Source organism: Lucilia cuprina, chromosome 5 (assembly GCF_022045245.1).
Source record: "Lucilia cuprina isolate Lc7/37 chromosome 5, ASM2204524v1, whole genome shotgun sequence".
NCBI lineage: Eukaryota > Metazoa > Arthropoda > Insecta > Diptera > Calliphoridae > Lucilia > Lucilia cuprina.
Window position 1 is genome coordinate 34,768,719 of NC_060953.1, and position 12,914 is coordinate 34,781,632.

A 12,914-nucleotide genomic window follows, 5' to 3' on the forward strand; every position below is an offset into this window, starting at 1 on the left:
ATAAAAAAACTTTTCGTAGTCTGTTTTTTACTACAATCTTATAGTATTTACCTTAATTCTGCATTAAATTATTATTTAAATTACATAACTTTTCCTACAATAATTTCCTTTGGCTTACTTAGCTAAAGTCTTTAATTAAAAACAGCTTATGACATTAAAATACAAATTGTCTTTCCACAGGGATCATGTTTAAAATTATTTAATTTTATATTTCATTTAACTGCTTTAGTACATCGTAATGAAATTTGAGATTTTTATCAGTCCCACTGTGCCATATTATATAAAAACGGTGAATAGGATTATTTCACGTGAATGTGTTTAAGGATATACGATTCTGTGTGTTTATATGTCGTTTTGTACTATGTACATGTGTAAATTTAAATTCACATTACAATAATGCGTGAGTGTGGTCAACATTTTTGAAGCATTACAGCTTATATTACTATCGCACTCGTAAAAATCCCACCAAACCAAAGCTACTACATAAGAGTATTAATTCAAATTAATTTTTTGGTTTTTACTCGTACTATGTACATATGTATTTATACCAACTCTTGCGGGCAAATGTGTAGAATTTGGAAAAATTTTGTGATAATGAACGAAATTTTTGTGGTTTTTTGAAAATCTCTAATATGTTAAAGCCATGATGTTTAGAAACTATATGTAAGTACTTATTGTAAAGTTTTAAAATTAGTCTTTATTACATGTACTAGTGGAAATAAGTTGAATAATAAATGTTAAATTAAAAACGTGATTAAAAAATAAAAGATTTTACACGCTATATAATAGCAAATGGGTAGCTCGACAAAATGGAAATCTAAAATCTTTTGTAGTCATCCATGGTCTTTCTTTTTTAAATTTACATATCTACAGAATCCACCGGTATATGTATAAGCCCTTTGCTCGAATACTTTAGCTATCTTTACCCCGGGATTGTAATCACTTAAATATGGAGGAAGATCATTAAGTTAAAATGCCCTGGGGTGGGTTCACACTATCTAAATGAGTCAAATATTGAGAAGGTTAAAATGTTAAGGGCTAAAATCATAGTGTATAAATGAGTCAAATTGATTTACGTGTAAACATGCCGTGTTAATCTTATTGAACGGTTATACTCGCGCAACCACAGTTTGAAGCTTCTTAGACGACTTACCACCGTTAATGTATAAGTACTATGCTCACGTACTCGAGCAAATTTCAACAGCACCAAATGGGTATTAACACCTGTTTTTAAATGAAAAATGTGTGTAGTAAACCATTGTTAACTTTAATAATCGTTTCCACATAAGGTCAATATTCTCTTACCGCTAGTTAAGATTTAAACCATAGCTACCACGAAGGTTCCTCTCCAATATCCGACAAAATCCTGAGCTCCACCCTGTATGCTACTCGTAGAATTCATTCCATGGAAAGGCTAATGGTATATGAATGTCTAGTGTTTTACGTGAGTACCTGGCATGATTCCCTACCCCACGGTGGTCTTTTTCATCCACTAGGTGGACTTTTCAACGGTCTACCATCGCCCCTGAATCCTTCAATGAGAACTCAGGTGGCAATTTTTGTACATGGATTTGACAAGAACTTTGCAGAGTACTCGAGGTATCTAATCCCCGGTAGATTTGGCAACATTACCTAGAGACGTTACCGGTGGACCGAAGTACGAATCCATCAAATAAGCCGAAGACTTTGCTCTTACTCACACATTGTGGTAATTCTGATATGAACAGAGTATACTCTGAACATATCTGGACAAGGAAGGAAAATTCAATGATATCATTTGTATATGATACCTTTCATCCATCATCATACAACCCAGCACATATCTTATTTATACGACACATTAATGAGGGAAAAACATACGACACATTCATTATAGGTAGACGGGTGGGGTCAGGCCCGCCGTACCTCACATTCATCCCGTACCATATATAATTAATAACAACTCATTTCTAACGCTTAGTTCCATAGTCACTCCTTACATCAGTCTTTTAACCGTCACTTACTCTTCCCGCGAATTTGGGTTTAAACCACAGCCACTACATGAATCCCGAAGGAACCTCAACCAACTGACCAGCCAGGACATAGTCCTGCGGTCAATTGGCCACCCGTAGTACCAGATTATGCGCTGCTCTGGTCTGACCTCTCGTTACGAAATCTATCAAATATTATTCTATAATAACTGGGAGTCTTATACTTACTTGACGACTTGATATCATAGTTGCCGTTTTTAAATACAGGGTGGACTTTTTAAAAGGTGTAAATTTTTGATTGGTTTGTATTTTATCAATAGCTATAGCTACATATCTTGTCTTTATATCGCTGAGGTGCAGCTAGCTGCGAGCCACCGTTCATGAACTCTGTACTACTAATGAGTTCCTTGAACAAACAGTAAGGTAGCATACGTATTTCGTTTTTGAAAGCGCTGAATTCATCTATAAGTTTGTACAGATTTTTCTATTCTTATGTATGTGATTCCATAATTTAAATTTAAATTCCACAATTTAATTTTAGATATAATAAAATTTCTGAAAAAGACATTCACTTGCAGAAAGAGTAAGATGGACCAGTTTTAACACATGGCTTTCGTCTTATTATCTTCTTAAAGCATTATTTGATATATCGTCTTAAAAGTAGTATAAGCATATGTAAGGATAGGTGGAACAACCTAGTTAAACTTGCGAGTCATTATCTAAAGCAAATAAGGATTGGATTAGTTAAAAGGTATTATTCCTAGGATATTTACATATTATTTGCAACTTCCCTTTGAATATTCTGCAAATAATAAAAATCTTTTTTTCGTTTTTGCTACTTTTATATAATGACTTTATAACATTTGATTGGAACGTTTTAACACCTAATCAATTTTACCTTGTTACAACAGCCACACCGTAAACACCCCCTCTCTATATTGGACTATTCTTATATGTATTGGCTTTAATCACGTATGCATACATATCAGCCATTAACCCAGTTTCAGACAACATGCATTCTTTTCCAAATACTCCTTCACACATACACACACACACATTGGCTACCAAATGTCTTTATTTATTCGCAACGAGACTTTTAGTTGGTTCTACAACGGATGATCATTTATTAAGATTTATTTTTACCAATTTGGGTCAATTTTTTAATGTTTATATTTGTATTTTCTTCTTTTATTATTGTTTTGTTGTTGTTATATATTGAATTTGTAAACAACAACACTTTTATGACAAATATTTCGCACCTTTTTTTCAGTGCGGATAAGAGGGTTTTTATAAAAATATAAAGGACACCCACACATACAAATCCTTAATGGCGGTTGAGTAAATATTTTTACACATGTGAAATTCCAAAAAATACTTTGTTATTAAGGTGTTACCATAATAAAATTTTATAAAAAAAACAATATTTAGGCAACACCCAAACATGTAAATTTACTTTAAAAATTTTAAAATTTTTTCTACGAAATTTTAAAGATAAACAACTTTTAACTTTAATTTGTTATTGTGATTAATCAAGACAAATAGCCAAAAACAATTATAAATTCATGGATGAAAAAGTAGATGATGATTTACCTCAGGGCGTGTCCAGAGAGTTTTTAAATGAAATTAAAAAAATCCGAAGAAATGCCCCAAAACATACATTAATAACTCGCAGCATGTATGATGGCATTTGGTTGGAATCACTGCAGTGTATGGATGGGCATGGTATCTACACCTTTCCTGATGGTAGTGAATATCGTGGCTATTTCCTTAGAGGACATTTTCATGGTTATGGTACTTTACACTTGGTTGCGCCTTACGGTTTTACCTTTAAAGGCACCTTTATAAATGGCCAACTGGATGAAATAGATGACATGTGGTTTGATGATGGTCTATGTGTGAAAGCTGTCGTAGATAATTTGTCTATGGATTTTAGTTCTTGGAAATATTGCACTAAAGATCGTCGTTATGTAGAGGAACAACGTGAAGGTCTACAGCCAGTAGGTCCATTTTCTAGACTCACACCACAACAACCAGCACGTAACTTGAGAAAAAATCATTACGATACCGAAGAGGGTATATTCAATCCTCTTAGTGGTTTATTAATCCAACGTCCTGTACCCTTTCCCAGCATGTATTTCGTAGCCTGTAAGAAAGAAACTGATTGGATTTTAAAAAATTGTCGCCATGGTCCCTTAGAGAATAGAAAAGTTGATGCCGAAGTCTGCCATAAAATCATACGAAACAATCTGAATAGTGAAATTGAAATTGCTGAACATGTACCCAATTGCAATTATGATCAAGATAAAAATCGTCAGCGCTATTTTTCCCAACTATGTCAAGAAGCAAATGTGGGACAGTTGTCAAATGACACTGAGGACACAGAAGATTCAATTGGCTGTCGTTTGCGTAATAGTTCTTCCACCTGCACCAGTTTTTCCACCACTTCTATGGATGTTGATGTACAAGAGGTCTTGTTTCTAGCTGATGAATATGATCATTATAAATTGGGTCGCAATCCGAGTCAAGAGGGTCCAGTAATGATAAAGGATCGAATTTTTACCAAGATTTCCGAAGTATAGTAAAGAATATATATTATTTTTTTATTACAGAAACTATTTAAAATTATATTTGTTAATTATTTAATCTTCATTGAGAATACCGTGATTTATTAATAATTCCTAAAATATTAATATTCGGCTTATCCATATTTATTTTGGATTTTGTAGTCCATTTAAATGACGATGTGTGGATGAATAGTGTTTGTGGATTTCGAAAATATTGCAGAAATTTGTTTGAGCATATTGTACTGAGATCAATATTTTCAATCGCTGGCGGGTCTTTTCTAAAATATTGCTTTTTATTTATCTCGTATTTAGTACATTAATACGGATCGTTTGAGAGGTATTCCTCCAGAAGACTGCTTTACGGGACATCCTAATGTATATATGGCAATCGGGAAAAAGTTTTCACTTTCACTAGTCTGATATAAGTGATGTAAATAGAAACTAGACGTGGTAAAGTTGTTTTTAACCTACAGTAGGGTTTAGTTAGCGAATTCTATCGGAGGCAATCCTCTATGTTGAAAATTTGTACATAAATTATTATTTCGTTGATTACTTGGTTCTTTCGGTGCCCTTGAAATGTATTTATAATAAAACCGATAATGTGTACTAGTGAAGCATCTCTGATATTGTCCAGATCATGGAGAAGAGCTCTACCAAGATATAATAGTCTGTACCCTTGCAAGGCTGGACAGTTACATAGAGAGTGTTGAAAAGATCCAAAAAAAGATCGTCGTTCGTCCCAATTGTTCGTATAGCATTAGTTCCGAAAAATTCGTCTTTCGTCCTAATTGTGAGCATAGCATAAATCTAGGGACAACACTTTGTTTGAGCATTCACCAGATACTTTATTTGTGCTAATGATTGAATAACATTGAAATCAAGGCTCTTGATTGATGCAATGCTGTACAAGTATATATGAATAGTTTAGTTATCGGATTCTCTTCGCTGCTGTTTTGATGGAATATATCTCTGCCTGAAATGCCCTTCAGATTTAGCCGAAGAAACATGAGAAGATTCACTTTTTCAGAGAAGATTGTTTAGCCCATGCATATTTCTTTCTTTAAACGATCAGGGTAGATTGAGAACACGTCATCCTTTAGAACAGTGTTCGCGGCGCAATGCCGGTATTCTGGCCATAATGACCCGACTCTCAAACATGTTTACTGTACAATTTTATATCCGCTGCATATATCTTTGCCTAAAAAACCCTTCAGGTTTAGGCAAAGAGACAACCGAAAATTCACTTTTTCGAAGAAGATTCCTCAGTATATATAGAGAACACCTCATCCCTTAGGACAGTGTTCACGACCCAATGACGGTATTCTGGCTATAATGGTCCAACACCTAAGTCACCCCGTCACTTATTACGTTGTTAAACGCGCCCTCTATGTAGAATAAAGATTCCATAACATATTTTTTTGTGCCAAAAGTCCATATAGTTAATGGCATATTTACTATCCCGATTCTGCCAGTAGTGTACAATATTGTGTCCGCCGATTAACACCTAAGTTTTCCAGTGACTCTCACGTTGTTAAACGCACTTTTGTGCCAAATATTCTTATCGTTAATGGCAGATTTTCCCAGGAATGGGGTATAGGTGAAATAATTTCTACCATAATTGAAACAATTGTAAAACTTATCAACAAAAATATGCCTAGAAAATATCAGTAATATGGATAATTAAATTTAAAATAGATGCAGAATTTTCTATACAAAAATCCTATATAAAGCATCAACAATTTTATTAAGCATTTATAAATATGGGGATTAATTTTTGTTTGTTATTCATAAAGTATCAAAACAAAGTCTATTGTAGGCAGGCCATGGCATAATTTAACGCTCACCATTATAATAATGGTGGCATAATTGAAACCAACCATCATTGAAACCATCTTAAGCGTATAGACAGAGAATATAGTACATATACATATCTGAATTATAATTCGATTGAACGAAACGACAGACATAGCCAGAATCGATTTACAACCAATATGCATGATGAAATTTTAAATAGAGTTCTAATTTCTGTTCGAACCAAAAGTTTACTTTCAACAAGTCTAATATTATTATAACATAAAATTTAATACTTCTTCAGGATATCATTATCATAACACTTACTCAGACATAAAGATACTCTTAAACACAAACACACTTAACATGAATTTATTAACAATTTCATGCATATTAGGGATGCTAATTCCGGAATTTAACAAAATATATCCCGAGAGCTTACCAAAATAAATTCCAGATTTGTGATTCCATACATACAGATTTATATTTTCATTTCGTATTTTACACATTGAAATTATGGTCTTAGCCAAAAGATATACACGTCTAATTTCGAAACGTTATAATTATTATACCCTACACCATTTTAGTGGGGAGGATATATTGGGCATGTGCTGATTTTTGTAATGTACAATAATATTGATCCTATAACCACTTTAAGACCATTTACCAATCGTCTTAGAATCATTTTTTCAGTCGATTTAGTTATGTCCATCCGTCCATGTAATCCTTGTAATCAAACTACAGGTCACAATCAAGATAATTAAATGAAATTTAGCACATGTACTGGAGACGAATGCCTTCAAAATTTGACTTAAATGTCCATAATTTTATTCAACAATAAATGGCTTAAATATATCTGAGGCAAGATACAATCTAACTTAAATTTTGTTAATTATATCAACATATCACACATTATTTTTGTAACAGGTATAGGGTATTATAAGGTCGGCCTAGCCCGACTATAATTTCTTACTTGTGTTGACTTGGGAAATTTATAGTTAAAAAAATACAGAAATTATTAAATTGTAAAAGATTTATTAAAGAATTAGTATTAATTATATTATATGATTTTAATATATCTTTTGTCTGATTAATTTCCACAAAATTAAACTATTTTCTTTACAAATGAATTTTTAAAGATTTTCATATATAAAATAATAAAATTTATGTAATCCCGAAAAATCCCTGGATCCCTAAATATCCCAGTCCCGGTTGGCATCCCTAATGCATACACAAGTATACATGTATAAGAATCACTTGGGGAATATTTTTATCGTATTTTATATGAAAAATATTGTAACTTTATATTAAATCTATAGAATAAGTTTACAGTATTGAGTAAAATAACTACAATCTACAAAAGTATACTTGATACTTAATAGATTCTAAGATCTAGACTTTCTGTTCATCCCTAAAAATATGTATGGATTTGAATCGGTTATCGCATCTATGGGGAACACTATATAAACCATCATATTTGGAAAAAATATCAATATAGCGATAAAATGTTACTTACATAAATAACATCAGCCGCATCAGACCGCAATAATATTATTTTACACATCACTGCATTTGTATATTCTTACACACATATGAGTGCTCGTAATACAACAGTATGTGTCTAAGTTACCTACTCATTGTTGAAAAAGTTACAATATTTTCTATAGTACACATGTGTGTTTGAGTTTTGGCATGTGTATTTTAAAACATTTTTTTCTTCTATTACAAGTAATTCAGACAATAAGGAAATGATATGCAAAATTTTAAGTAGCAGTATTATATAAAGTAATACAAAAATGAAAAAATAAACGTATTCTAACAGCAACAAAGGAAAAATTTAAATAGACAGGGATTTTTGTTTATGAAAATCATATGATTTTCTTTGGTACTTATACGTGTATAAGTAATGTTTCCTATGTGATTTTACATATTATTATAACACAACCATATGATTTTGTGATTTTTTTGTTAAGAATTTCTTTTATTCATATTGTTACATGTACATATTTTTATTATAATTCGAATATGATAAAGCATTTCATTATTTTGTGGGATTCCTCAGTGTCTGTCATTTCTTTGAAAATACAAAAGTTGTCAGAAAGATATATTGTATTACATGTTTTGTTAAGGACTTAACGTTTGAGTTAAATTAATAAATATTATTTAGAACATACATACATATGGAGTATGTATTGAATCCTTATAACTCAAGGATTAATAAAAAAGAGGGTATATAAACATATTTTATTTACGCTGTTTAATATTAAAAAATTATGACATTTCAAAATGTATGTACAAAATTGTAAAATTTTGTACATTTGGGTTAGTATCTATACAAAAAAAAAAGTTTAATCAATTAATCTTAAAATATAGTACTTGTACAATAATATGGAAGTGAATATAAATATGTTTTTTTAAGTTAGGTAGTTAGTAAGTTAGTTAGTTTGTTAGATAGTTAGTTAGATAGGTAGTTAGTTAGATAGGTAGTTAGTTAGATAGTTAGTTAGTTAGATAGATAGATAGATAGATAGATAGATAGATAGATAGATAGATAGATAGATAGATAGATAGATAGATAGATAGATAGATAGATAGATAGATAGATAGATAGATAGATAGATAGATAGATAGATAGATAGATAGATAGATAGATAGATAGATAGATAGATAGATAGATAGATAGATAGATAGATAGATAGATAGATAGATAGATAGATAGATAGATAGACAGATAGATAGATTGATAATTACTTTGGTAAGAAGATGTATATGCATCAAATCCGCAAAAAATACAACTAAGTCCCTATAGCACCTGTTGTGCGAACCACAACTTCCGCTCTAGCACGATAGGATAAGAACCAGAGGCCATTTTATAGCATACTAAAAAAATAAATTTAAGGGATATTAAATTTGTTTCCCTTAATGGGAAAACAATTCAAAAATTTCATTTAAGAGCACTTCACACTTTACGTACGTAAAGTCTATTGAAAAAGTAAAATGAAATTCCATTCGTATAATAAAAGAAAGAATAAAAGTCATATGGTTCATATTTTTGTGTTTACACAATTGGTATAAAACAATAACAAAGTAAGATTGAAAAAGCTGTTTAATTTTTTTTTTTTGTATGTGTTTACAAAATACATCCCTGATCTAATGTGACCTGTTTGTTTTTAGAATCATTTCAAAAAATGGAAAGAACCATACGACTGTCAAATTATCCATCCGTATTCTCACTCAATGTGTTATTGTTTCATTACATATTGCGTTTAGACGATTCCATTCGTAAGAAATATTTTTTGTGCATATTTTTCACATTTTAGTGCATCATTTTATAGAAAATGTTATAAGCGCATATTTTTAATGCATGAAAATCCAGATATGGAATTTTTACGGGTCCTAGACCTATTTTGGACCGATCCTGCCGATGACAATAACTAACCATTTGCAAAACATATTTTTATCGAACTGTAATATTTGTTTAAATGATTTTTAAAACTAAGTTGATGATGCCCTTTTATCGGATCTATAACCAAGAATGCAATAAATCGAAAATTATTGACCAGAATGATTTATCTATACATCATCTATATTCTAATTTAAGTGATTGATCCTTACATAGGAGCTATGACCAGTTATTGACTAATAGTTCATATTTAAGTCGTATTTTATACCAGTAGCTTTATTTCTCAATGAAATATGTATGTTTTAAAGATTTTCCGAAGTTTTCTTATATGGGAGCTATGGGTAGTATGATACAGATCTACGTTAGTTAGAAACTATTGAAAATTATGAATTAATATCCAAGGAGTTCGATAAAGTGCTAATTCGAGTTGTTTTAAATCAAAATTTTCTTATTTTCCTAAACAAACTACTTTTTCAAAAATCCAACCATTCAATATTAGGCCAAGCTCATTGCAATTTTAGCAAATGAGGCACTATTTCCAAAAGTTGCACATCCTCGAATTGCTCACAATCTCTGAAAGGAGTCGTTCTTATAGAGTATGGATTTCAACAACCGCCAAGCTCAGTGTTGTACATAGACACCTAAACGCATGACATATAATATTGTTCTATCTATATCTATGAGTGTTGGAAATTTTAAGGAAACCGAAATTCTTGATTTTTTTAAACTACTATTCGAGGTTCGAAGGACTTAACACATTTTTGAAGTATCAGAAGAAGCATTTGTATATTTTATTATAAATATAGTAAGACACACATATAGTATACACTTAGTCCTTTGCCGTAGTGTCCGTATGTTGAAAAGACTTCGTGTATTTTCAGTCACTCCTCTATTCTCCCTCCCACAATCTAGTTCCAAAACAACGCACTGGGCAAAGAAAACAATTTTAGATAGCAAACCAATATTATGGAGAATATTAGTGATACATTTTCAACTCGTAAGCTTAAAACTGATCCTCTTAGATATTGCATCTCAAGAGGGTGACAATATATTATGCTTGTTAAATAATTCATATAACTCATTTTAATAACTTATCATGTGTCTAAGGACCAAAAGACATATGACATCGTTAAAGCTTTGATTAATTTCTCAAATATAAATATAAGTTTATTTAAGAGCCATGTGTGCTAAGCCATAGATAACATAAAACCAGGAAAAACTATAAAATAAAAACTTAAACATTTTTCAACGTAAGGTCAAGTTGACAATCAGATTTAATAAACAAACTGATTTCTCATATAAAATAAATATACGAAAATGTATATAAATGAACGAACGAATGAACAAACAAATGTATGAATAAATGTATAATTAAAATAATATTTTTCATAAAATAACATAAAAAATAATGAAAAATGGCCAACACGTTTTGCCACAACACGCATACAAATACATTGACTTTCGGTTCACCAAGGATGTTGAAACATGAAGAGACACAGCGAAAGTCAAAACTTTTCATTTCACTTTCATTTCTTCTTTTTTATTTAAATACAATATACGAGGCAGGAGTGCCGCAAATACATATATATCGTATGTATTTGTATTTGTGAGTGTATGTCTATCGGACTGTCTGTATACGCATGGAAAAGGATAAACTTTATTCGAAAAGAAAAAGAAACTAATGACTTTAAATGAAAATATGAATGGGTTTAAATAAGTATGAATGTGCGAGACTTTAATAAATGAATAAAAATATGTGAATTTTATTTACTATACAGTGAAGAGCATATAAAAATTTTTAAATGGTGGAATCGAATCGTTTATATTGTTCCAGAAGGGATAACTTGACTAATCCAGCTTAAGAGCAGGACTAGACATATTCTGGCTAACTATTAGATATCTTTTACACTACAGAGAGTTTCGACCTTAAGTAAAGGTCGTGGTCAGAGAACAGAGAACAATATCAGAATTGTATCATACATCTTCTTTCCCCTCCTTTCCACGCACGCTAACAGTCGTGCATCAACATAATTATTACTGATATTCATATCGTTACTGATACGAAACATATCTTAATCTTTGTAACAAATAAAATGGATATTAATTGGACAATTCAAATAAATTGACCTACAAAATCTCCCCCAAACGCAAATACATCTTTCTCTTTAGAAACAGTTGAATAAGCTGCTAGGTGTACAATATAACTATAATGATAAAGTTATCCCGGTACATTATTGGACGTACTCCTTACAAACATAGCAGAAGATGCAATATTAATTCCTCTGTAAAGAACATGCATGAAAAAAGGCCATAGAATGGAAAGAGAGACAGTAAAGAAGAGAGAAAGAGGACAAAATGAAAAGTGTCCTATATATGAGTCTATATCCTTTTATGCGGTTAACCAATGCGCATAGCGTAGTTACAAAATTTACAGTGACCACTGGACTTTTAAAATCAAGCAGATAGGTGATTCTACGAATTTCCATATTGGCCCACAATGCTTTAAAGATCGAGCACGTGTATCTACTCGACCAACGGATTTAAAAATTGAAGTGATAGTTTTTAAGATTGTACAATTCTATGGCAACTATTAGAAGTCCACAGAAATTCTTCAAACTATTAGAAGTCCACAGAAATTCTTCAAACACTGCTCGTTGGCTTGGATTCATCTGTATACATACGGAAGCTATTTTTAAATGCATTGAGAAATTCTTTAGGCTCCGAAAAGACTTGGTATTAAAACTGTCTCGAGAGATATCCCCCCGGGGGCATGTTACCATAGTGAAGCCTCCGCCTTGGTGTTATCGCAATTCCGGGGAATAGAGAGGTGGCCAATAACTCTAGTCTGACCGGGACTAACCTTCAAGCCTGGCGCTACTACCTTATTTGTCTTTACGACAGTAGCATTTTATTCATAACAGTCCGCTGTGGAAATAGAGTTTCCGTTGATTTCCAAGTCCCGAACCAGGCACGACATAATAACGCTTAATGATTTTCGGTGGTTGGGGTAGTTCTTAGTATCGTACTCTTCTGATAAGGTGATCTATTGAAGCCAGTCGTATAGCTGTGAAGGATTTAGACCAGTATGATATGCTCTAATTGCGTCACTTATCTTCTTGTAATAACTGCTCTAAAAACTTAAATACAAATCTTACTGATGTTCTTGTGTTGGTTTCAATCATTTGG

At 31.7% G+C, this 12,914-nt stretch overlaps 1 protein-coding gene across 1 annotated transcript; it reads left to right on the forward strand.

Annotated features, from left to right (window-relative positions):
• The first annotated feature begins 3,410 nt into the window (after nt 1-3,410).
• LOC111689229 lies at nt 3,411-4,613 on the forward strand. Its single transcript, XM_023451707.2, has one exon. It carries the CDS (start codon nt 3,533-3,535, stop codon nt 4,547-4,549), a length of 1,017 nt encoding a protein of 338 aa, XP_023307475.2. The 5' UTR covers nt 3,411-3,532; the 3' UTR covers nt 4,550-4,613.
• The last annotated feature ends 8,301 nt before the right edge of the window (nt 4,614-12,914 follow it).

Coding starts and splice junctions, on each gene's coding strand:
- LOC111689229 (XM_023451707.2), top strand. CDS start 3,533: ATGGATGAAAAAGTAGATGATGATTTACCTCAGGGCGTGTCCAGAGAG.